The sequence below is a fragment of the Rousettus aegyptiacus genome, unplaced genomic scaffold (assembly GCF_014176215.1).
Source record: "Rousettus aegyptiacus isolate mRouAeg1 unplaced genomic scaffold, mRouAeg1.p scaffold_m13_p_2, whole genome shotgun sequence".
Lineage (NCBI taxonomy): Eukaryota > Metazoa > Chordata > Mammalia > Chiroptera > Pteropodidae > Rousettus > Rousettus aegyptiacus.
This window is the reverse complement of record NW_023416295.1, coordinates 94,696,337-94,722,880: the sequence shown is the minus strand read 5'-3', so window position 1 is coordinate 94,722,880 and position 26,544 is coordinate 94,696,337. Positions and strand designations below refer to the sequence as shown.

General features: G+C 34.8%; 1 protein-coding gene and 1 pseudogene across 15 annotated transcripts in view; one reads left to right on the top strand and one right to left on the bottom strand.

The window, feature by feature from the left end:
• Window positions 1-26,544, top strand: part of ERC1 (ELKS/RAB6-interacting/CAST family member 1) — a 467,374-nt gene that overhangs the window by 330,338 nt on the left and 110,492 nt on the right. For all 15 annotated transcript variants that reach the window (XR_004955596.1, XR_004955594.1, XR_004955595.1 and 12 more), the window contains one exon: window positions 21,837-21,981. Coding sequence is in view for 12 of the 15 variants with exons in the window: in XM_036236315.1 (XP_036092208.1) it covers window positions 21,837-21,981 (145 nt within the window). In the remaining 3 variants the exon portion in view is untranslated. The remainder of the gene's footprint in view (window positions 1-21,836; window positions 21,982-26,544) is intronic.
• On the bottom strand, window positions 15,904-16,022 carry LOC118614163 (annotated as a pseudogene).

The window sequence follows — 26,544 nt, the reverse complement described above, 5'->3', positions numbered from 1 at the left end:
TTTGATTAACCATTCATCTGCTGAAGCACATCTGGGTTTCCAGTCTTTACTGTTATATATTAACCTGCTGTAAATATTTGTGTACAGGTTTTTGTATGAGCTTAAGTTTTCATATTTCTGAAATAAGTGCCCAGGTGTACAATTACAGGATCACATGGTAGTTGAATATTTAATATTTTAAGAAACTGCCAAACTCCTTTTTAGACTAGCATTACAATATTACCAGTCCAAAGTGTTTGTGCCCGATGCTTTGAAAAGCCAAAACTCAAATTGTCAGAGTGTGAAGAAAGGAAAAGTTTATTGATTGGGAAAGCACCAATCAAGAAGATGGGAGCCCTAGTAGTTTCTCAAGTCTATCTTAAGTAAGGTAAAATATAAGGGGATATTTTTGTAAAAATTCAGGCTCAACCAAATTCCTCTAGTGATTAGCAAGTCTAACGCAGGAGCTATTAGCCTGAAGGCCTTGGAAACAAGGCAGACTTGAACAAGATGGAGTCAGGGAGACCAAGCATATCACTGTTACATTATGTCCCCAGCAGCAATGTATGAATGATCCTACTTTTCCACATCCTCACCAGCATTTGGTTTTGTCTTTATTTTTATTTTGGAAGTTCTGATACGTATATAGTGATATCTCTTTGTGGTTTTAATTTTCATTTCTCAAATGGAGAATGATGTTGAATATCTTTTCATGTGCTTATTTGCCATCTGTATATCCTTTCAGTGAAATATCTCTTTCTTATTCCCATTTTCTAATTAGATTGTTTTTTGCTGTGGAGTTTTGAGAGTTCTGTATTCTGAATACTTGTCTTGTTAGATATGTGGTTTTGCAAATATTTTCTCCCATTTTTTACATTATCTTTTTATCCTCTTAACAGAGACCTTTAACTCACTATGACCATACTTACTAGATATTTTTTCTTTGATTAATAAACTTCATTTTTATAGAGCAGTTTTAGATTCATGGCAAAATTAGGCAGAAAGTACAGAGTTCCCATATACCCCCAATCCCAAACATGCACAGTCTTCCCCAGTACTAATTATGGGCACCAGTGTGGTACATTTATTACAATCAATGAACCTGCATTGATAAATGATTATCACCCAACATCCATAGTTTACATTAGGGTTCACTCATAGTTTTGTACAGTCTATGGGTTTCGACCAGTGTGTAACGACATACATCCACCATTGTAGAATCATATAATTTCACAGCCCTAAAATTCCTCTGTGCTCTCCTTATTCATCTCTCTGTCTCCCCAACCCCTGGCAACCACTAATCTTTTTATTATGTCCATAAATTTGCCTTTTTCCAGAACGTCATATAGCTGGAATTATATATTATGTAGCCTTTTCAGAATGGCTTCTTTCACTTAGTAATATGCATTTAAGTTTTTTCCACATCTTTTTCCTGGCTTTATAGCTCATTTATTTTTCACACCAAATAACATTCCATTGTCTAGATGTACCACAGTTTATCCACTCACTTACTGAAGGATATCTTGATTGTTTCCAAGTTTTGTCAGTTGTTGATAGGCTTCTATAAACAATCTCATATAGGTTTTTGTGTGAACATATGTTTTCATTTCATTTGAGTAAATACTGGGGAATGTGAATGCTGGATCATATGGTAAGAGTTACGTTTAGTTTTGTGAGCAAGAAACGCCAACTGTCTTCCAAATTTTGCATCTCCACCAGCAATAAACAATCTTTTTATTCTCGCCAGCATTTGGTATTGTCTGTATTTTGGATTTAGCCATTCTGATGTGTATAGTGGTTTCTCATTGTTGTTTGAATTCAATTCCCTAATGACATATGACATTGAACATCCTCTTATATATATGTTTGTCATACTTGGTGAGATGACTATGTCTTGCCCACTTAATCAGATTATTTATTTTTTAATTACTAAGTTTTAAGAGCTCTTTTATGTATTGGATAATAGTGCCTTAACAGATGTATCTTTTGTAAATATTTTCTCCCAGTCTGTGGCTGGTCTTTCCAGTCTCATGATAGTTGAAGATTTTTAAAATGTTTTAAAAAATAATAGTAAATGTTTTTCGACAAAATATCTGGAATACAAAGACTTATATGCTTAAACAACTTAATAGTCTCTTATTTTAATGGAGAGGCATTATTAATGAAATGTAAAGCAAATTAATTTCTAGATTCATATGGTTAACCAATCAAATTGAAAGGGGCTTATTTTCAAGTTTTTTTTTTTTTACAAATTCTATGTACATATAGCTTTTTAGAAGAAAATAAGCAGTTACTTTTCTTTTATATAGTTAAACAGTTGATAAATCACCACTTAGTATATACTGCCTCAAAGGACACAAAGATCCATTAGGCCACCAGTTTCAACCCAATGTAACATATTGAAATACCCTATTCCTCAAGAGTTTCAAAAGGCATGAGGCTTTGTCTACTTCATTGCCTCACAGGGTTCTTAGGGCTTGCCAGCTCCATTCACTGCGAGACTTCATCATGCCACCCTGTTCCAGCTACCTAGAAGATTTCTCAGGATAACATTTTAAGATTGAGTCCTTATCTGGCTCAATGCCTATGTGCCCTTTGTCACATAGAAGACATTTAATAAATGTTAAGCCAGTAGGAGCAAGAAGGATTAAAAGGCTGAGTTTTAAATGAAAGGATTAAAAAGGCACCCAGAAAGGAGGCATATATTTGGGGAACATCAGAATTTCCTAAAGATTAAAGCATTAGGCTGGAAAATTTGGGTTAGAGCCAAACTGCAAATGGTTTGAATATCATTTGTAGTTTGTGAATTTATATACTTATCACTTACAGAGAATGGTAAATTTTTAAATCTAGGATGTTCTTAGAATTCATTGTCATGATCCAGAAAAATAAAATTGAGATGTCAGTAAATTCCCAAATAATTTCTCACCCTTCTACACTTTCAGTCTTAGGCTATTAAAGCTGGTGTCCTCAAGTGTGCTGGCACATATACACACTAATCACAGAATTTTGTGAAAATTAAAATAAAATGAATAATTAGAGATGGTTTGAGGGTTTTTGGAGTCTGTTACACATGCTTTTACTTTATTTTTGTTGCTTTCTCTTTTCGTTTCTTTCAAAATACATACAAATAAAACTTTTTACATTCATGATCTCTCATGTAAGATAATGTGCGTTTAGAATAGGGCTACTTTAAGTATGAAATATCCTTTTTCTTCACATGTGTTCTCAATCCAGTCTCTTGATTCTCATTATGATAAAATTCTAGGGTGTGAGAAGCAATCAAGTCTTATTACCCAGGGGCATATTTGGACAAATCAAATAATGATGTCGGTTTTCTTTTTTGTTGTTGTTGTTTTTGTTTGTTTTTTACCTTCACAAAAGGCTTTTACTTTTCTTAACTTCCGACAGTAGCAACAGAGAGATCTTATATTACAGACTCCTGCTCTGCAGAGATTGACAGAGAACTACCATAGGGAAGATATCAGAACTCCTAGCCAATCAGGAGATGATAATAAGACCTTTTGGCAGTTATAATACAATTCACGGGAGGTCATTTCACTTTACCTCATCTGAGTCAAGCAGGAACAATCCCAAATAATGTAATGTTTTAATCTCTGTAAAATTTTCTAATTTTAATCTAATCATGAAAGAACCATTGAAGATCAACATTTCTTGTTTGTATTCGTTATGCTAATTTCTTAAGCTTTACTTTGTTCTCCAAAATCAAGGCAGGAGGTCCAACATCTCTCGACACTATTTAACTATGATTTTAAGAATAGACTTTACATATGATACAGCTTACAGATCGTTCTGAGTAAAACATCTAAAACATATTTGCTTAGCTTAGAAATTCATCAGCAAATCAGCCCATCAAATGTCAGTTCCTACAGATCACCTGGCTTTACAAGACTCTTATGCATTTTACTTGGGCTTAGGGAAGTGCACAATTAATCCATAGCACCTCGGTCAAACTATTGGCAAGTAAATAATTGTTTAGCACTAAGGAGACAGAATAAATAGCATTTCCAAATATTTTAATCACAATCATGTGGAAGAATGATTAAATTTTTTTAATGTGTCATAAAGGGATAGTACTAAGGAGGTTAAAAAGAGATTGCTTTCAGAATTGATTTTATAAAGTAATTTCTAAGAGTTAGGTTATTAATGCTAGTTAAGGCTGCTTTCAGATAGCTAGAGTTAGTTCCATCCCTTAAAATATGTTTAAATGTAGGCTGGAGGGGATTTGACAGGAATGTTATAGAACAGAATCAAGCAGTGATTTCTGTGGATAGATTTGATAATATATAAAGTCTTCTGCTATTCTGAGTCTGTTATTCTAGTTTGACTCTGTGATCTTGAAAGACTAATTTATGGCCTCTTTTTACTTTTTTACTGCTGTTTGCTCATCAACCCTTTTCAATGTGGCTTTTGCTCCCAGGACTAAAACTGCTTTCCAGAGTAACTGGTAACATTTTAAAAGCTAAATCCAATAGAAATTTTGCATTCTTTGTCTTAACTTGTCTATAAACATTTTAAAGTATTTGATCTCTTTTATTTCTTAAAACTTCCTTTAGCTTCTAAGATACTCCTATCTCCCTGTTTTCTTCTACCTCTACGACTATTCTCCTTTAGTTCCTTATCGACTTTTCTTTCACCGCTGCTCTGTTTGCCTCCCCTGATCTTGGTGGTCTCATGCACTCCAGTTATTTCAGCTACCTTCTGTGCTGATCATTTTCACATCCACATCTTAGGGCCTGATTCCAACTACCTACTAGATATCGCCTCTCTCAAATTCACAGGGTTGTTTGTAAAGATTAAATTACTTAATCTGTGCAAAGTGCTTAGCTGACTTTCCACCTCTATAGTAATCATGCTGGCAGTGTTGATCATGGTGAATTTTTAACCAGTTCATTCATACTCTTTTATTTGTTCTCTTGAGGAACCACTTTCCAAACTGTTTTCTTGGAATACTAGTTAGTATGCCTCAAGTTAATTGGCGTTCCACCCAAAAAATGAGGCAGTAGGGTTCCATGGTCTAGTAAGTTTGGGAAATGGTTTGAATAAGACTAATAAACTTTTTCTGTAAAGAGCCAACTAATAAATATATTGGGCTGTGTGGACCACATGCTCTCTGTCACAGTCTCTCGTATTTCCTGTCGTAGTGCTAAAACAGTCATAGAAAATACATAAACAAATGAATACATTTGTGTTTTGTTAACATGTTATATAAAGACACTGAAATTTGAATTTCAAATAATTTTCACAAAATACTGTATATATATACAAATATATATGTTACAATAATAGTTTTCCTTTATTTTTTCAACCATTTAAAATATATAAAAGCCATTCTCTGCTTGTGGGATGTACATAAACAGGTGGCAGACCAGATTTGGCTTGTGACCAGTAAGTTTGGCAACCCCTGCTTTAAAATGTTGGTTCCTTTTAAGATGCATAACCAATACCATAAAAAGCTCTTATAAGTTCTGCACTATTGTGCTTTTAAGCCCAATGTTCCTCCTATTTGGCCATGGAAATCTTTTTTTTATGAGACATTTGTTAATGTCTCTTGCCATACTTTTGTGGAAATACACATAAGAAATCCAACATACAGAATACATGTGCGCCAGAGGTGAAAATTTTGATTATGGAGCAGACTGGAAATAATAATGGAAAATATCCTGTCTTTCTTATTCTTGCTCTGATCAGAGAATAGCAGTTTGGAAAATGAAATTACCTCTGTAAGGAAGGCACCAGTTCGGCAGGCACTATAGCTGAGTCACAGATTTGGCTGAGTTGAAGGTGGACATGATAAAAATTCTTGCCATTGATCCGCTTTCAGAATGGGGAAAATATATGCATTGCTATAATGTAAAATAAAATAGAAGTGTTTTAAGAGAAATAAAATATTTAGTCAAGGAGAAAGAGATCCAAAGGCCACATACAAAATACAAGCAGTAGTTTATCATTTTTTATAGTTTTAAAATAAATCTTTACTATACTTGCTAAAATACTCAGCAAAGTTTAACAGTTTAAATGTAGTGAAATTGTAAAACTTGTTTTGAAATAATCTTTTCAGTTGTCATTTCCCCGTATCTTTGAGAAGTAAATGTGTGACTGAGTAAACAAGATTGGTTTTTGCTTTACTGTTTGTGAGCATATTTTCCCTACTAAATAATAACTTTGCTATGCAGAAAATTTTCAAGTTAAAAAAAATCACTTTTATCAAAACATTCTGCATTTCCCATTCTTTCATGCCTACTATAACCATATGCCACATATAGATAGATGATAGATAGATAGATAGATAGATAGATAGATAGATAGATAGATAGATAGATAGATAAAAGAAAGGTAAGTATTGTAATCATGCTTTCAGGATTATGTCTGGCACTTGACAAGCAACTAGACTCTAAGGGAGGATGCAGAGAAGACAGGATCATCCCTGCTGACAGTAATAATTAATGTTCCAAACTCAAGCATAGTCACTCGCCCTTTCTGTAGAAGTTCTCCACCAGATGTTTCATTCCAAACCTGGATAGGAGTGGAGTTCTTATAATTCTTGCCAACAGATTGATAACTAATGATGGAATTGTTGAATCATTAATGTAGAGAGGTAGTAAATTAGAGTTTGCTTTCATCCATTTTGGCCAGCCAGTGCTTTTGGTAACTGTCAAGATCTCAGCAGCCTAGTGTTTTTAGTTCCTTCTCAGCACACCCCAGCAGTCATTCATGTAGATCCCTACAGCTTTAAGATGCTTCCTATATAGCTTGAAGAATATGTTGGATATTTAATCATTGGAACAATTCCTACTTTTTTTTTTTTTTAGGCAGTGTACCACATCCAAACATTAGATATTCTGTAGAATGTTGGCTATTTTGTGAAATCAAGACACACTTAGCTCTTGATTGTGCTCAAAGGTGGAGAAATGAGTGCCATGATACCACTGGCATTCTTCTAGCAAACATCATAGCAAACAGACTTGGAATGCAGTGTAAGCTTAAAAAAAAAAAAGGCAGGCCAGCCACCACGGTAGCACAGTGTGGACAGCTGGTATGGACATGTTATCCATCTATGACTGGAAAAGGTTAAGTAAACAGTGGGACAGTGACAAAGTGCAGGGATTAATTGCTTAAAGCATTCAATTATTCTTAAAAAAGACATCTAAATAAATAGAAGTATTCTGGAGTTTGAGTTCTGAGAAACAATGTAAAGACTTTATTTTCCTTTGGGAACAGAAAATTCGTAAGAAAACAGTAGATGGTGTCGCCCAAAAGTATGAGTGTAACAACGACAGGTGTACCTTATTTTGAAAGGATTACATCTCTATAGGGGAGGTTTTGTACTCTGAATTTTTCTGTTCATATTATACTATCAAACATGAGGCAGAAAGGACATACTATTGTGAAATAGTAAAGACAGAAATGAAAGAAAAGGCCAGTTTAAATCTTTTCGTACACATCATCCCCAGATGTCACTGTGAACCGACCACTTAGGTTCATCTCTTGTGGTTCATGCTAAGCTGTTTCCCCCACCCTCAGATTTCCCAACACAAATCAGTGGGTTTAAGACTTAATTCACTAGGGATTTTGATAGGATTTGAGTAAATCCCCAGCAAAACTCTCTTGGCTTGCCAGCTGTTTTTAAAGGCAGAAATTTATGAAGCAGAAGATCCTGAGTTCACCTGACTGTCTTGTGGTGGTCCTTGCTATGAAGATAGAAGAAAATTTGCCTTTGAATGCATTATGAGATGCTCACCTAAACTTTTTCAGTTTGTTGGATAGAACCACACCACAGAAGTCATCTCTGCATGATATTTCTAAGTAGAGTAATGGTCAATATTATGAATGTCTGTAATATCATCAGAATTTAAGAGTTTAAAATAACTGATCATTTTCACTATGGAATTGGTAGATTTTGTATATACTTATTGAATTAGGAAAAGTAAATATAAATGCTAAAAACCCAGTCTTGCAAGGATGTGGGGAATTGGGAATACCTAATACCTTACTTTTGGCCTTTTAAATTAGTTCATCTTTCTATAAAGTACTGGGTCTCAAAATTACCTGGAGAGTTTCTTAAAAGTATAGATACCCATCCACCAAAATTCAGATTAAATAGGTCAGGAATAAAGCACAGACTTCCATTTCGAATGATTTCTTTATGTTTGAAACCACCGTTTATAAGGCAAGTCTGAATATATATATATATATATATTTTTTTTTTCAGTTACACAACTTTCCACAACTATTGACCTAATTATTCTTGAACACTTCTTGGGTTCCACAGGTGAATCTACTTTTCTCTCATAGATATTTCCCTCGATAGGCACTTTGGATTGATTTTCATGTGCTAAGAATTTCCTTATCCATTTTTTCTTTTAAATTATAGTTTGTCATAACATAAATCATCTATATTATCAAAGACAGGGTTTCTGTATTTTTGTTATCCTGGTGTTTGGGAGTGATTTTCTAGGGGAGAAGGGAGCTGATTGGTCTTTATTTTCCATCTGGAAATCAAATCCAAAACCATCATTAGTTCTGTATTGGAGTCCTAAAATAATTTTAACCAAGAGGAGAAAAGAGAAGGCATAGCAGCTTTAGGAGAAAGTCAAGTTAGTTGAGGTTTTTTAATTTTTTTTAAGATAGGTATCAGTAATTGTAGCATGGTGAGGGCCTGAACAATCATTTTAGAACAAATAAAACATGTTCTTTATTTTTATGAGTTCTCCTTGGAAATAGGTGATCATTAGGTGGAATCCAGGGATCACTTCTACACTGAACTAGGGGTGGAGACAACTTAGTCTAATGAACTGTGACCGTATATTGAATACAGTCTAAGCCTCTAACCTAAATGATATTATTTTCCTTTCTGGTATACTGTTTCACTGTAAATTGTTGTTTTCTGCATACTATATTGAAGTGGCTATTGCTCTCTATATATTTGAGTATAACAAAAGCTACAAATAACATCACTAGAATCCCCACACATGGAAATATATAGATAAGTTTTACATACAATTTTATAGTTGATTAATTTTATAATTCTCAATTTCTTTTAAAGAAAGATTTCATATGCCATTATTTTACAAATTAATGTGGATCCTGTAAATTTTAGTGGATCTTATTCTAATCAATAAGTAAAATGACATACCAAAGGAGCAGACATATCTTAACAAGGTACTCCTTTCTCTTCAAACTTTTTTTTCTTAAATAATGTATTCAGAGGGTAATTCTGATCTTTTTAATTTCTAGATTCCAGTTATACTGTTTATTTTGCTACTTATAGACTTTTCATAGATTTTGCCTCATGTATACAAAATACTAAACAGATTTGAAACATTTTATTAAAATTAAGATTTATGTTCACCTGCTTTGACAAAAATAGCAGAGTAAATGCTGGCCTCAGTATCCAACTTGGCTGCTCAAGGCACCTATAAGCCCAGCACGGGTGGCAGACGTATACGGATTGCTTGGTGACTCTTACCAGGTGGCCCCGGAAGTGCACAGGCTGCAGCTGAACTTGGCCTGCAGCCGAACCCCTTTCAGGCCTGTGCTAAAGGGCCCCAGAGGACACCTACTACCTAAAGCTACTCTATCAAGACTGGGAGACTTAGGAGCCCTACCTTACACATAGGAACAGACACAGGGAGGCAGCCAAAATGGGGAGACAAAGAAGCAATTTCCACTTGAAAGAATGGAACAAAGCTCCAGAAAAAGAATTCACCAAAATAGCGACATGCAAGCTACCAGGTGCAGAGTTCAAACCAGTGGTTGTAAGGATGTTCAAGAAACTTAAAGGAAGAGTAGATGAGCTCAGAGCTTTAACAGAGTTATAAAAAGAAAAAAAAAAATGGACACGGAAAACATAGGGAGCCAGTCAGAAATGAAGAATACAATATCTGAGATGAAAGAACATTAGAGGGAATTAACAAAGCAGATGAAACAGGATCAAATCAGTGACATAAAGGATGGGGTAGCAGAAAACACCCAATCGGAACAGCAGCAAGAAAAAAGAATCCAAAAAAATGAAGATAGTTTAAGAAGTCTCTGGGACAGTGTCAAGCATAACAACATTTGCATCATAGGAGTACCAGAAGGAGAAGAGAGAGAACAAGGAATAGAAAACCTATTTGAAGAAATAATGATGGAAAACTTACCTAACCAGGTGAAGGAAATAGACATACAACTCCAGGAAGCTCAGAGAGCCCCAAACAGGATGAACTCAAAGAGGCTCACGCCAAGATACATCATATTTAAAATTCCAAAAGTTAAATTCAAAGAGAGAATCTTAAAAGCAGCAAGAGAAAAGCAGTTAGTTACATACAAGGGCATGGCCATAAGAATGTCAGTCAATTTCTCAACAGAAACTTTCCAAGCCAAAGGGCTTGGCACAAAATATTCAAAGTGTTGAAAACCCAGGACCTACAACCAAGATTACTTTACCCAGCAAAGTTATCATTTAGAATGGAAGGACAGATAAAGAGCTTCCCAGACAGGAAAAAGCTAAAGGAGTTAATCACCACCAAGCCAGTATTACAGGAAATGTGGAGGGACTTCTTTAAGAAGAAGAGAAAAATATGTGTCAAAAGTCTAAAGAATGGCAATAACTACATATCTATCAATGAGTACTTCAGATGACAAATTATTAAATGTTACAATCAAAAGATAAGATTGCTGAATGGATAAGAAAACAAGACCCTTACATATGCTGCCTACAAGAAACCCACTTCAGATTAAAAGACACACAGAGACTAGAAGTCATGGGATGGAAAAAGATACTTCCTGATGGACCTAGAGGGCAGTGTACTGAGTGCAGTAAGGCAGGTAGAGAAAGACAAATGCCATATGATTGCACATGTATGTGGAATCTAAAGAATAAAATAAACAGAAACAAACTCATAGATACAGAGAACATTTTGAAGGTTACCAGATGGGAGGGGGATTAGGAGGTTGGTGGAAAAGGGGAAAGGGATTAAAAAGTACCAATTGATAGTTACGAAATAGTCATGGAGATAGAAAGTGTAGTATAAGGAATATAGCTGGTAATATTGTAATAACTATGTATGGTGTTTGAGGGGCACTAGGTTTATTGGGTTGATGACTTTGTGAGTTATATGGATGTTTAATCACTATGTTGTACATCTGAAACTTATATAGTATTATGTACCAAATAAAAAATTAAAAAATAACAGTAAACTTACATGTAAATTTGTCTCTTTTGTATAAGAGTTCAAACTGGTATAATTATTCTGTTCTATGAAGATATAGGGTTCAGAGACGTCTTGTTGCTTTGCCAACCCTGGGATATTACCCCATCCACATAATCCAAGGCGGCTCACTACCACATTGCATCCTAGTCAGCAGAAGGGAAGAAGGAGAGAGCACACTGAGCTATATGAACAATAAGCTACTTTGATTTAATATAATTCAAAAGTGAAGAAACTTAGAATATTAAAAGCAAGAGTCTGGATGTCATATTCAGCACAAGGAGATCTCTAGATGTAACACTGTATAGAGGAGATTATGTTGTCCTGATCTATTCATGAAGAATATGAGGTTTGTCTATGAAGTGATTAAAAAAAAAAGGATATTTTTAAAAATAAGAGTGTTGAAACATAGGATCCAACTGAATCTCCAAATAGTTATCTAGACAATTTTATACTTATTCCATTGGTGCTGTCATTGCTAAAAATATATTTATAATTCTTTTCTTGGAGTTGATTTCAGAGCCAGTTTACAAGATGCCTCCGAGAATAAATATGTAGTTACACCTCATTTTGGTCCCAAAAGCATATCATCCTGATTTGTTGTTTAACTTTAATGCCTCAGACTTGATGTCAAAAATAAAAAAGAATATTTATCCTAATGCCATATGATAGCATAAGTTTTGAAACCAGTTTAAAATTTGGCAGCATCATTAGAATAAATGTTTTTATATAACTTCCCAAAATGAATTTTTTGAAGAACTTATCTTCATTTGAAGTATAGGTACAGGTATATAGTTCATGAAGGAAGCAAGTAAATAACTTTTGCTATGTTTTAAGGAAAAATGGAATAAGGATCATCTTTATATATTAGTGATATTAAACTTTCAGTAATCCAGGGAACCTGTAGAATTGAGGCCATTTGCTTTGGGGCAAGCCAGTATAATCATGGAATGTAGATTTTGCTATATTTATTATGACCTTGTAGCCAAGTGCATTTTGCAAGTGCCTCAACATTTGCTCCGGTCTTAACAAAGTCAATCTTTTTGTCGTCTACATATAAAATTTAAGGTGGGTGCCCCAGACTTTGTTAAAAGAAACCTTGGTTAAAGATTTTGTTGGTTTTTTAATACAGAAGGAATTTTCTAACATTTTGGCACATGGATATCATCAGTAGATATAAAAAGGGCTTATTAAAGATGGTGTGACATCTAACAAAGAGAGAAAAGTTTATTAAAATTATTTAGTTGTGTGCATAATTTTGCTTAATGTCTAGCTTCTGTGATAGACCAAGGTCTGTGAAGCCATCATGTCAGTATATCAGTAGTACTTAGAATAAAACCTGGCATGTAGTAGGCACTCCACGTATTTGGTAATTGATTAACATATCTTGTTTTGCGTGTGGTAGTAGGAATCTCAGTGTCAGGACTCAGGCTAGTAAGTGAAGTAGTTCATGCTTCCGGACCTAGAGCTAAGCACATAAAAATACCTAAAAAATGAACTAGCAAAGTTGTTAAATTCCTTTTCTCAGTAGCAGGCTTTTGTGACCTAGTATAATTTTTGAGAGTTTCTAATATAGCTCAGTGAGGTTACTTCCATTGTTACATCACTGCAGTCTGTAACTATGATATCTATAATGTCTATAGTAACTAAAACATTTGCTCCCGTTTCTTCATTCAGCTGTATGCCTTTTCTTAAAGATGCCTTTGTTGTTCGTTAAGATAATATTAAATATGAATGGGATAAATTTCTTACATTTTTTGACACACTAAAAAGAAATAGATTTTGTTCCCTCTGAAGAATCATTAGAACATTAAATTGCAGAGTAGCTTGTGTCAAAGGCTCACGTTCAGAAATCTTATGGGATTTGGCTTTATGCAAAAGTGTCAGCTTCCTTCAAGGTCATATCATGCTTTCCCTCTATAATCCTATTTAGTTTTTATTGTAGATGTTTCTTTCTTCTCATTAAATTTACTGGGGTGGCATTGATTAATAAAATTACAGATTTCAAATGTGCAGTCCAATAGTACGTCATCTGTGTATTGCATTGTTCACTCACCACCCAAAGTCAGATCTCCTTCCATCATATATTTGTCCCCCTTTACCCTTTTCTACCACCCCGCCCCCTCACCTCTTTCCCTCTGGTAACCACTAAACTGTTGTCTGTGTCTATGAGTTTTTGTTCATTTGTCTTGTTTGTTTGTTGCTTTCAGTTTTATATCTCACATACAAGTGAAATGATATGGTTCTCAGCTTTTTCTGTCTGACAGAGTATCATGTAAATGTTTCTTAATAGAGTCAGAAGGGGATGCTCTTTTCTGTAGGGCTCTAACCATCTTTAATGTACTGAGACTTCTTTAAGAAAGTTTCATCTTTAAAAGATTAGCATAAAGAAGAGTAAGTGTAATAATGACTCTGGATGAGCTTATATGCAAAAAAGGTATTTGCTTTCTGTGATCAAGTAATGGGGTAAGCATTAGAGTAAGCTCTATGAAGAGCTTATATGTGGAGAATACAGTGAAGTTAAGATAAGGTCCCTATACTCAAGAAACTTAAACCCTATCTTGAGTACTGAAGATTTAAATATGTGTAACATGTTATTTTTAAAAATTCTTCCCAGCCTACCAGGATTGTCTCTTCCAAAACAATATATGGTATATATATATATATATATTAAGTTCTATGTGATTTGACAAGTGAAAGATGCCAGAAGTAGAGTAGCTTGAGAAGGCTTTATACAGGGAAGATAAGTGTTGACTTTAAAGGATGGACATAAAAGGTGAGAGAAAAATATTCAAAGATCGGCACATGAAATTGAGGTCACTCTATCTCAGTCTCTGGCCTGAAAAATAAAATGCCTGTTTGTATTAAGATAATAAAAAATGTGTTATCTACATTGTCTTCTGAACCATAAACAGAATGTCTTTATATTTATATAGGTCTTCTTTAATTTCTTTCAATAATGTTTTCTAGTTTTTGGAGTAAGGTTTTATACTTTTTGTTAAATTGATTCCTAAATGTTATATTCTTTTTGCTGTTATTGGAAATAGAACCATTTTCTTAATAAAAAAAATAAAAAGAAGAACTTGTTATCTACTAAAGAAATCTGTGCTTTAGCAAAATGAGCTTTGCATACCAACCTCACATTCTCTTAAGGGAAGCTGATATTGTGGTTAAAAACCCAGACCCCTTCTGCCTTCTTAATCTTGAGCACTATAAACAAACAAGACCTAGATCTAAAAACCTAGGTTATTTGTTTGTTTGTTTGTTTATTAAATTTATCTGGGTGGCATTGATTAATAAAATTATATCGGTTTCAAGTGTATGGTTCAATAATATGTCATCTGTATGTTGCATTGTATGTTTTACCACCCAAAGTTAAATTTCCTTCCATCACCTTGTATTTGACCCCCTTTACCCTTATCTACCTTCTCCTCCTCCCCACTTTCCCTCTGATAACCACTAAACTGTTTCCTATGCCCATGAGTCTCTGTTTGTCTTATTCATTTCTTGATTTCAGTTTATATCCCACATGCGAGTGAAATCATTTGGTTCTCAACTTTTTCTATCTAACTCATTATATTTAGCATGATAATCTCAAGACCCATCCACGTGTCACAAATGGCAGTATTTCATCTTATGGCTGAGTAATATTCCATTGTATATGCATACCACAGCTTCTTTAGCCAATCATCTATTGAAGGACATTTTGGTTGTTTCCATGTCTTGGCCACAATGAATAATGCTGTAAGAATATTTGGGTGCATATATCCTTACAGATAAATGCTTTCAAATTTTGGGGATAGATATCTAGAGGGATTGCTGGGTCATATGGTAATTCTATTCTTAATTTTTTGAGGACGCTCCATACTGTTTTCCATAGTGGCTGTACCAATTTACATTCCCACCAGGAGTGTATGAGGGTTCCTTTCCCCCCACAACCTCTCCAACACTTGTTATTACTTATCCTGTTGATGACAACTATTCTAACAGGTGTGAGGTGGTATCTCATTGTGGTTTTGATTTGCATTTGCAAATAGCTAGTGAGGTTGAGCATCTTTTTATACATCTGTTGGCCATTTGTATGTCTTCTTGAGAGAAGTATTTGTTCAGGTCCTCTGCCCATTTTTCAATTGGGTTTTTTGTTAAAAATGTAGTTCGAATTCACATTCCACAGTTATGAAAATGGAGTAAAAATGTCTCATGGAATTTCTTTTATGAAAGTGCCTCCAGGAAAGCAAAACATTGGACCACAGAATGCATTATATATAAGACAATGACTATCCATAAAAAAGCTGAAGGTGTAGTTTTCAAAAGGCATTTACTTGTTTTCAGCTAATCAGTAAGGGATGGAATTAATATCTGATTCTTTGTATGAAACATGGCGGTTGGGAAGTAGAAAAAATGTCTGGAGTTTATTGGGACCTTGTTTAAAGTCATGGAAGCTCAATTATATTTAAAATATTCATGGAAGAGGAGCTAGATGCCAGTGCTCCTTAAAGCCATTCTGTTTTCCCATGAGGTTCTTTCTTTATTTTAGATCTTTTATCTCCAAATTGCTTTATTGTATTTCTAGTACTTCTTCAGGCGTCATTGTCTTACGGCCCTCTAGATGATTGGACAGGCTTTTGTATAACTGAATATTTATTTCAAGTAACCAGATATTGGAACTCCTATAAATATCACTTCCAGTTTGTTTGTTTGTTTGTTTTTACACCTACAGTACCTGGTATTTTTAGGTGGTCTCCCATCCAGGTACTAACCAGGCCCGACCCTGCTTAGCTTCCAAGATCAGATGATATCGGGCATGCTTAGGGCAGCATGGCTGTAGACTCACCTCCAGTTTCTTGAACAGATTTTCAATATTACTGCAAATAACATTTAACATTAAGTGGCAAATTGTTCACAGAAATTCTAAATTGTATCTAATCTAGTGGCCCTGAAGCCATGGTTGTATATTACAGTTTTGAAATAGACTTAATAAGGAAGAGCATCAGGGCTTCAATGAGGCTACTGCCATCATTCACTAAATCCTGTCAGTGCTTCCACCTCAGACCTTGCCTCTTCTGCTCGGTCCATCTGATCTTGGCTGTTCCCACCACCACCTTCCTAGTCCAACAATGACTGGATGAGAGATGTAGATTTTTAGAGATCAATTTAGAGATTGGTGGAGTTGTTGGTTTGTGATACATTTATGAAATGCCTTCTCTGTGCCAGGAAAGAAAAAAATATAAATGGTTTAAGTATATTCAATGCAGAGTTTACAATATTTGCAAGTTCCTGGTGTGTAAAACCATAAACCAAGTGTCTAGAAGGAAAATATTTTAAAAATACAAGGTAGGAGCATTATTCATAATTACCAAAAGGTGGAAGCAACTCAAATGTCCACTGACTGATGAATGGATAAACAAACTGTGGTGTATACATACAGTGGAATATTACTGAGCTTTGAAAAAGAAGGAAATTCTGACACATGCTACCAATATGTGAACCTTAAGGACATTATGTTATATAAGCCAATCACAAAAAGGCAAATACTACATGATTCCCTTTACATGAAGTATCTAGAGTAGATAAATTCATAGAGATGGAAAGTCAATGGTGGTTGCCAGGAGCTGGGGAGAAGGGAGAATGGGGAGTTGTTTAATAGGTATAGTTTAATTTTGCAAGATGAAGAGGGTTCTGGGGATTGGTTGTACAATGGTATGAATGTACTACTGGACTATACTCTGAAAAATAGTTAAGATGATAAATTTTGTATGTCTGTTTTACCACATTGAAAACTTTTTAATTTTTTTAAATTAGCGAACTAATAAATTGAAAGATCAATAAACTTGTAGAAACATTGAAAGAAAAATTTAAAGACCTAAGCCATGAACATAAGATAGCTGAGGAAACAGATCCTCCACCTGTAGAAGAACTGGAAGACATTTATAGAGCAAATGGCTGTTTAATATAAAGTAAACTGTGAAAATGCTAAAAGAAAAGCTGTTTGAATAGAAAGAAATTAGCAGTCAGGTGTGGAACCAGATTTAGAAGAAGGGAAAGCTAAGGCATTTTGGGTAGAGAGCATAGCATAAACAGAGAGTCCTTGGTAGACAATGAGGAAGAAATAGGTTGAAAATTTTAGTTGGTCAAATATTAGCCTAAAGCATTTGATATTGTCAGACACCAGATAAAATGGCATTGGAGGAATAGAACAGTATAGAATGATGGGCAAATCAAAGAAGTTTTAAAAATAATATAGGTCCATGTTAAAAGTATGGTAATGTCTATGATGGTGAGCATGCAGATACAAAGTGTTGGGTTATTTAAAAGCTATTTAAGAAGAACCAACAAAATTCGAGTATTGGTTATGGGAAGCAAAGAAGAAATCAAATTATTTAAATGTTGTTAGCTTACAGACCTAGGAATATGATGATTCAATTAACATCGAAAAGAAAATTCGTTATGGTGGATGGTAAACGTTAGTTAGTGTTGACATTTTACATTAAAAATATTTTTGAGTATCTAAATAAAGATGACCTAGACAGGAGATAATAAGACATTTCAATCAGGCTTGCCTACATAGGCTCACCTACAGACTGGTTTTCATTGAGCTTAATTAACGTAGTATATCTGCCAGACTCTCTGAGACCCCTGTAAAGTATTTTGGAGAAAATAGTAATGAAAAAGAAATGAGATGAAATGGTTGAAGAGATATCCTAGTAGTTTGCTACTTACTCTAGATAGTTAAGTAGTTAAATAACAAAGGAGGCATCAGAATCAAGGGAGCATCAATAAAAGAATCTAGATTTTAACAAAAAGCAACAAATGAACAAACAGAACAAATTCATAGATTCAGCCAACAACAGAATGATGGCTACCAGGAAGAGAAATAGGGGAGGGGAGGATTAAAGGGGTCAAATATGTGGTGACAGAGGAGACTAGACTTTACAGATGTCGTATTATAAAGCTGTAAATCTGAAACTTATGTAATGTTATTAACCAGTGTTACCCCAATAAACTTTATTTTTTAAAAAAATCTGGATTTTAAATTTATTATAAAATTGAAGTAGATTAAACTATACCTACATGTCCATGACAATGTCTAAAGCTACACTCTCATTCTTGCATTATCTTTTCACTGATGTTTTCAGAATTATTGAATTTATGAAACATGATTATGTAATCATTACACTTGATATACCCAGTTGGAGAAAGAGGAGAAAATAAACCCTGGTAACATCCCTTCATTTATACTCCTTTTGTACATTGCATTTCTTTTAAACAAACATACACACATATTTAGGAGTTTCTTAAATTAACTGCTGTCATTCCAACATTAGTTATATCTCTTATTGACTAGTTACAAAAGGCTAACGTGTTGTTCTCAAGGATTCAGGAATTATCAAAAGGATTTTGAGCTTCATTCACTTTGGGTATTTGCCTCCTGTTTCTGAAATTTGCTCAGAAGGGGGAAGGGGACAGAGAAGGTGGTGGTCTTACTGTTACTTGAACCTCGAATGCCACAGCAGAATCCTTTTAGAGACATCTTGATTCTATTAGGATTTGCGAGTCAAAGGGCAGGTTGAACTGTTCTGGTAGTTTAAAGCACCAGGAATGGAGTGAATAGACCACTTTAATGACTCACAAAGTTAGATTTCTGCTACTACTCATTAGGTAACATGGCATGTTAGTCATGCAGTAGGGGGTTAACTAATCACTTTGAAAGATTACTTGTCCATATTTTTCATTTTGTTTAACTGAAAAGACACTAACAGAACAAGAAGAGTAATTTGGCAGGAAGAGCATTGCGGTTCTTATTTTGCTCTGGGCTCGTGGCATACATATATTACCTTTCATATTTTATGTGCTTAGATTATTCCCTGGGGCTCATGAGAAATGAAGTCAGAATGTGCTCCACTAGGAAGTCTTCCTTTTCATAGCCTTTAGTGAGTAAAGCTCTTAAGGTCAATTATTAATCTCCAACAAGCTTCATTTTCTTTTAAACAGCCATATTAGAATTAGAATAGTGACTTCCAGATCTAAAGCAATTGACTCTGATTAAAGAAGGAAATATTTCTGGTGGGGTTTATATATATATAGTTTTCTGTATCTTTCAGCTTTTCTTCAATGAATGCATGTTAATTTTACCAGGAAATACCTTTTTTTCAAAGAAGCAGTTATATAAAGGGTAGGTAGCTACTAAACTAAGATTCATTTTGCAATTGGATTTTTTCACTCTGAATTTCATTCCCTCTGAAAAGCAGGTTGTTCTTAATAAAATTTTTTGGTTTAGACAATTTTGAATGCTCTCTGTATGACTTAACCACATAAGGTCGACTATACCATATGGTGTTTTCTAGCAGATGTGTTAAGGGAATGACAATTTTTCTTCTACCCCAAAAGTTAAGTGGCTGTTACTATTTATTAGCTTTGATATTATTGCCTAATAATAATATTACATTTTTTCTAGAGGTTGTTCTCCCCTATAGTGTCCATTTCAAATTCACCAAAATTATAAACAGAACAATACTTTCTCTTTCCAAAAACAAAAGAAAAACCCAAAAGCTAATATGTCCATAAAAGTTACTTACAGTACCCAGAATTTATATGATTATACGTATAATATGTAATCAAAGCTTTTCATTCTCTTGACTATGAATTGCCCTTTTTAGGCACATACACATGTAAACATCAATATCAAGAGTAGACTTTCAAAATGGAAAGTATGTTAATCTATTAGGGAATTTTTAGAGTGAGAGTCATGTGTATGGGAGAGAAAGCTTGATTCTGTGCAGTTCATATTATCAGTGCTGAATAAAAAACAAATGGCATCAAAGACATTATAAAATTTCTATTTGAATTATATATAAAAAGAAAAAAGACTTTAAATTATTTTCTCTATCAAAAAGACATTCCAATGTGAATAATTTTCCTTCATTCCCACACTCTTTATTTTAAAATTTAGGATCTGAATTGTCACCTGTTATATCATATTGCAGTTTGGGAATGTGACATTTTACCCCAAAGATTAACTGTACCACACTAGCTGGCCAAGCATATTCATTTATAAAAGAATTTGGAATTCAGTCAAGATGCTTCAATATATGATAGTTTTTACTATTTCATGTTATGATGCTTTCCTTAAGCATAGACTGGAACTCAGAGTAGATCACCTGTGTATCTTGCATTCAGCAAAGGTGCGTGCTCATGATTCGATCTAATTGGATAGAATAATTTATCTTTCATTCATCTTTTGTTTGCCTGCTGCTAAATGTGTGATTCTGACTGTTGTTGCACAGAAATGCAGCACCCTAATTAAGAAAGTGCATTTCTCATTTCAGCTTTGTCAGTCTTGGTGCTTCCCAAAAAAGGAACAGATGATAGCAATCAACAGGAAACCGCATAGTGAGACCATCTTGAACTCCTTCACCTTTAAGCTCATTTCACCACTTAACATTTTTTTTTCAAGTGGTCAGTGGATATATTTAGGTGGTCATTATCCCTTCGGTGTTGACTAGAGCTTCCTGGGATAAGCCATCTGCAGTTTCTTAGAATTATATAGAGTGTAAGGATAGTGGACAGTTATACTGGGGTCAGCAAGAATCTTCTTCCCTCCCAACAGCAAACATTCACTAAACAAATCTTCATTTCCATGAGGTAAACTCAGTCAGCTACATCCTCCCTCTGTTAGTACTGCTTGTTCACAGCTCCTCAGACCTACCCATCCAGAATACAAAATATCCTAATCAGACTATTCAAAAGATAGTCTTCCAGTTTGTGGCCAAACTAAAACTCTTCCATATGACTGCTATTGAAGCATAATTATTTTAACAAAAGACAGAAGCAAGGTTAAACTTGGGCAATCCATTCTCAGATTCAGCATTTCCTCAGGTCAAAAGCTCAGGCCACTTATATAGTTCCTGTAAATCAAATCTGGCTTCCTACAGATGACTTACATTAAAGATGAGCTATTGAGGAATGCATTTTGGACAATGAGACTAATTGTTCACCAACTTCATTCTGATTATTTTGTAAATTTTCTTGTCCACTGCCCCCTACTTAATCCCACCTTCTTTTATTTTCTGGATATTAACCAAAGAGTTAGTTAGCTAAATCATAAGGAATCTGTAAAGTTTAAATTTTTGTTTTAAAGTGTACAGATCATTGCCAGCTATATCCATGACTGGAAACTTATTTGCACTGATGAGATAAAAAGAACTGTAGATGTTCAGAATGCCCCAGAAACAGATGGCTGGTTTACTGATGTTTACAATTTGTTATACACTCTGTACATAAAAGTGTTTTTAATTTCAGTAATGCCTTATTTTGCATGGAAGCTACTAAATACTTATCAAAAAATGAATTAAATGGGTCAAGTATACAGGTGACAAGATTATTCTTAGGAAAGTCATTACCTTTGTATGCTTTTCAAGTTTAACTTTGTCTAGGAACTCTTTATTGGGATGTCAGTATGACAACATGTAAAGACATTCAGAGTCAGGAAAATCTGAATGGGATTCCTGGCTATACCATTTACTTCAAGTGCAAATTTGGCCAAGCCTTAGTTTCATCACCCATAAAATGGGGGTAAAAATTATAGTAACTTCAAAGGATTGTTGAGGATTAAATGAAAATCTTGGCATTTTCTTTCTTTTGCAGGCAGGAAGCTCTTCTGGCTGCCATTAGTGAAAAAGATGCCAATATCGCTCTTTTGGAGCTTTCATCCTCTAAGAAAAAGACCCAAGAGGAAGTGGCTGCACTAAAGCGGGAGAAGGATCGTCTGGTTCAGCAGCTCAAACAGCAGGTATGATTAAGTGCCAGGAGGGTTTCCTGGAGGACGGTCATTGGGATGAGCTTTCACGCCATCCTCTACCCATGTCTTTGCCAGCTTATATACTAAGATCTCATATCTAATAATAGACATCTAATTTTTGTGTCTAGTTAATTTTCATAAGCATAAGTTTTAACCATCACAAATTTCCAGCTATGTCTAGGAAATGCAGAGTATTCTTGGCTAAGAGGACCTGTTTAGAAAATGTCACACATCTTCTGTGAGAATGTGGGTTTTTTAATTAAATTTATTGGGGTGATATTGTTTAATAAAATTATATAGGTTTCTCCCATGTGGGATATAAAACTGAGAATATTTTTTAACCTGTTGCAATGTCTGGGTGAAATTAGTGAAATACCGCCCATTTGAAATGAAAGGGGCTTATTTTTTTTATATTGAATTAGATTTCTACTACAGAAGGTACTAAATGTATTTTTATTTAAACAATTTCCAGTTATTCAGGGGTGAGTAAGCTCTAAAGATAAGATCAAAATTTTGCCCTTTTCTTTCCCAATCTAAACCATCCCCAGATTTAATGCTTACTTTTTCTATAAGGCCTTTCATCTGAAAATAAAAGCTAAAAATTTCCCCTTTGATTTTTGCACAACCAGTGTAACTGTACTTAATGGACAGAACTATATACTTAAAAATGGTTAAAATGGTAGATTTTATGTTATGTATATGTTACCACAATTTAAAAACTGGGGAAGAAATGTTCCCTTTGAAAATATTGGAGAAAGCTGAAATTTTACATCCGAGTCACCTTCGTTATCTTTCGTAGCCTCACTGGCCATCCCTGTTCTAGTGACAGTGTCCACAGCCCCGTCTTCCACTGTCGTCTCCTGCCTTCTCAGTTACATTTCTCTGCATTTTGGTTGCCAAGATTCGCTCTTTACCTGAAGTAGTCAGACTGGGAAAGAGTTTTTCACTTAAAGGAATTTCTTGTTTTCTATTTTGAAGTCTCCATCATCAATTGATAGCATTTAGGTCATAATAGTTAATGCTCAGATTAGCAAAAATTAATATTTACACATGAAAGGTATTTTCTCTGTAAACCAATATTAAAACTGCTCATAAATAGACTTTATGTTTATTTATGTGGCTGACTTTGCTGAGAAAACACCAAAAGATGTCCCTTATCAATAGCGTAGTTAGATGACCAGCAAAAACAACCCATTGCTCATTTACAAGTAAAAGAAAACTTTTCCAGTGTCCTAAAATAATTTGTCACAAGAAAAAGACATCATCCAATATTTGAGTGCCTGTTAAGTAAAACTGGAAGAATGTGCTTATTGTTAGACTTCTGCCCAGTAGTACAAAACTGAAATTTGGCTTATCAAAGCAGATAAGTTGCCATGGGCTGAGAGGGGTGGGAAAAATGGGAAGGTAGATGCTGGTCAATAGGTGCAAAATTTCAGTTGCACAAGATAATGAGTTCTGGAGATCTAATGTACAGCATGGTGACTATAGTTAACACTGTGTTGCATATTTGAAATGTGCTAAGAGAGTAGATCGTAAGTGTTCTTAACTAAACCCTCAAAAAAATGGTAACTATGTGAGGCCATGGAAATATATATAATTTATATTTGTCAATTATACCTCAGTAACAGGGAGGAGCCCATAATATGAAATAGGAGAGTATTGTTGAGGAAGGACTTTCACTGGTTTGTACTTGAGTATATATATTTATGGATACCAGTTCTTTTAAGTAGTTAGGCCTGACTATATAGACATATGATTTAACTAGTTCATCGTCCTTAAGACACCAAATATAATATAATGTTTAGCAAACTAGAATACTCTATCTCATTCACAGTGGCTTTTGATTACTTGGCTCTCAAGACTGTATGTTTTCATTAGGTGAAAGTTAATGATATTAATTAATCCATGAATTTATAATATTAGAAAAGAATGGCCAAAAAAATTCCTGATATCTTATATCTAACCATATACCTTGAATACTCTGCGGTGATGTGACCTATGTAAGGAGAAAGATAATTAGTTCTTGGAAGTTCTTTCTAACGGTGTTTCTGTCTCCCTTCCATGTAAAGTTTCACATATCTGCCCGTTTAAAATGTGTCTGGGATGCTATGAGCAAGAAGGAACAGGTCTTGCCCAATACATTTTGATCTTTAGTTTTTCTAAGTGTGTGTACTGACTTTTGGACAAGGAAAAGGCCTTTTGGAAAGAGGATACGGCATCAGTGCCATTTCAATTTAAAGCTTCCAGTCCTTGAATTCTGGAATGTGCCTCAATCAAAGGTCATTTCCTAACAAGGAAGCAGTCAGCACTGACCAGGCTTTCCAGTAAATGGAGCTGCCACTGCCTGATGGGCTGCTGGTGTTCATGTACGATTCCTACTGTCAGGAAGAGGTGAAGCAACAAGGGATTTACAGATTTGGGGATCACCTTCTAATATGGTCCCAATTCGTTTACCACCACCCTTGCACCACTGCCACCCCCTGTCTGCACACACACACCACCCCTTGACTCATTCATGGCAGAGTAGCACTTCGCTACATAAGAGAAAGGAGCCAGGACCAATGAAAAAAATAAAATCTAAAGATTGTCTAACAAACCACAGATGTGTTGTGGTGGGTGCCAACCGGTGTGTTCAGACTATAAATCATGAAGAAGCCCCTCCTGTGATTGTCAAGCACCCATGCTGGATTTAACGTAAACTCACATAGAACTCTGGAAAGCGTTAATACGGCCAGTTTAGCCACAGCAGCCACAGGAAGGCCTTTCACTCAGCATTATTTTCTTCTTTTTACAACCAACATATTATATTTGCTGTTAGTGTGAAGTCTGGCTTTGCCCTGTGTGCTCTATGCAGATGTGTCATGACAAGTTAGGCCTTTCAAGACAGACTAGATGGTTTTTTGTTTTTTAAAGTCAACAATAACATAAGAGTAAAGGCTACGAACTTAAACTCACTTGGTTTGAATCTAGACAATCTCATTTACAACTACAATTTCGTAATCTCTGCATTAGGATTAAATGTCAAACAATGTATTCTTTTATTCCAACGTTTTTTAGGCACGAGGGAAATAAAAGACATGATACTTTTCTTAAAGAAGCTCAGTCTCGTGCTTAAAATACTAGTGGTCCTTAACATTTGGCAAAACCACTCCGCAGAGGGTAGTCCCTGGCCTTACTATCTTTTTCTGCTGACAGCCTCATCAAATCATCCTGCATTATGTGATTTATTTGCCTATTTATTTCAGATTCACTGAGCATCTACTGTGTGTCAAATATTGTATTAATGGAAGACGAATGTTTTTCTTTCCCATAACGGCCTGTGAGAGAGCTAATCAGTCCTATGTTGTAACTCTAGCTATCTCTATTACCAGTTAGACAAATTGCTTCTCTGAGATTTATGTTCCTCATCTTTAAAATTTGGATAACTTTACTTTCCTCACAGGATTGGTGTGAAAATAAATCAGGTAGCAAACCTACAGCGCTTTAGATCCCCTCTTCAAAGGTCACTGTTCCATGGTGAGAACGGTGCCACAGGGGATGTGTGTTCCTTAAGGAAAGGGCTGGTTTCAGCAGCTCCGCCTCCCATTCTCAGTCATCTCTGATAACCTGACTGTCCTGTTCAGAATTACACAACTAGTACAGTATGTTCTACTCCTTTGAAGAACGTCCTTCTCAGAGTACTTAGGAGAATGAGGCAGTGATACCGTTTTGTTTTGTTTTGTTTTGTTTTGTTTTGTTTTGTTTTGTTTTGTTTTGTTTTGTTTTGTTTTGTTTGCAGCAAGTAAAGGAGTCAGGGAAGTTCACATCTAAAGCGCTGTCTCCTGAAACGGAGGCTTACCTATTGCTTATACTTCATCCTTTAGACAATCAGGATAGTCATTTCAGGGTATAGATTCAACACTACCAGTTTTATACTGTTTTTAATTACATAGTAATTAGTGGTACCTTTTGATCCTTCCTTTTTCTACCTATTTTTTAATGCTACAACTATAATGTAGCATTTTTAAAAATTAATTCCAATATGTCTTTCTTAAATCTTACGTTTTTATCATTGAAGAGCATCATTTAAATACCCACCTGCCCAAAGCTGTTATCCCTAGGAAAATTATAACTCCTAAGCATATATTCTGTTTCTCTCACTTTCTAGTTCCATGACTTTTTATTTGCATACATGCTTCTTTTTTAAGACCCTGACTAGTATGACTTTTTGGAATTATGAGAAAATATTATAACTAGAAAAATGGCTCTCACCAATTGTCTACAATATTCTGGGCACGGTTGCTTTTTATACATCATATCTAATCCCCACCACAACTCTGGAGAGTATTATCCTAATTATACAGATGGAGCACCTGAGATCCCGAAAGATTACCTTTATTTGGCCAAATTTCCATAACAGTTAAGTAGTGAAATCAGAATTAGAACCGATTGTCTTACTTACTATCTTGTGTGGGAATCCCACAGTCGTAAATTATAAAGATTGTATTAGAATTAGAATACAGACAATGCTTGTTCAAGTTTTTATGACATTCATTTGTTCCCTTGAGAGATAGG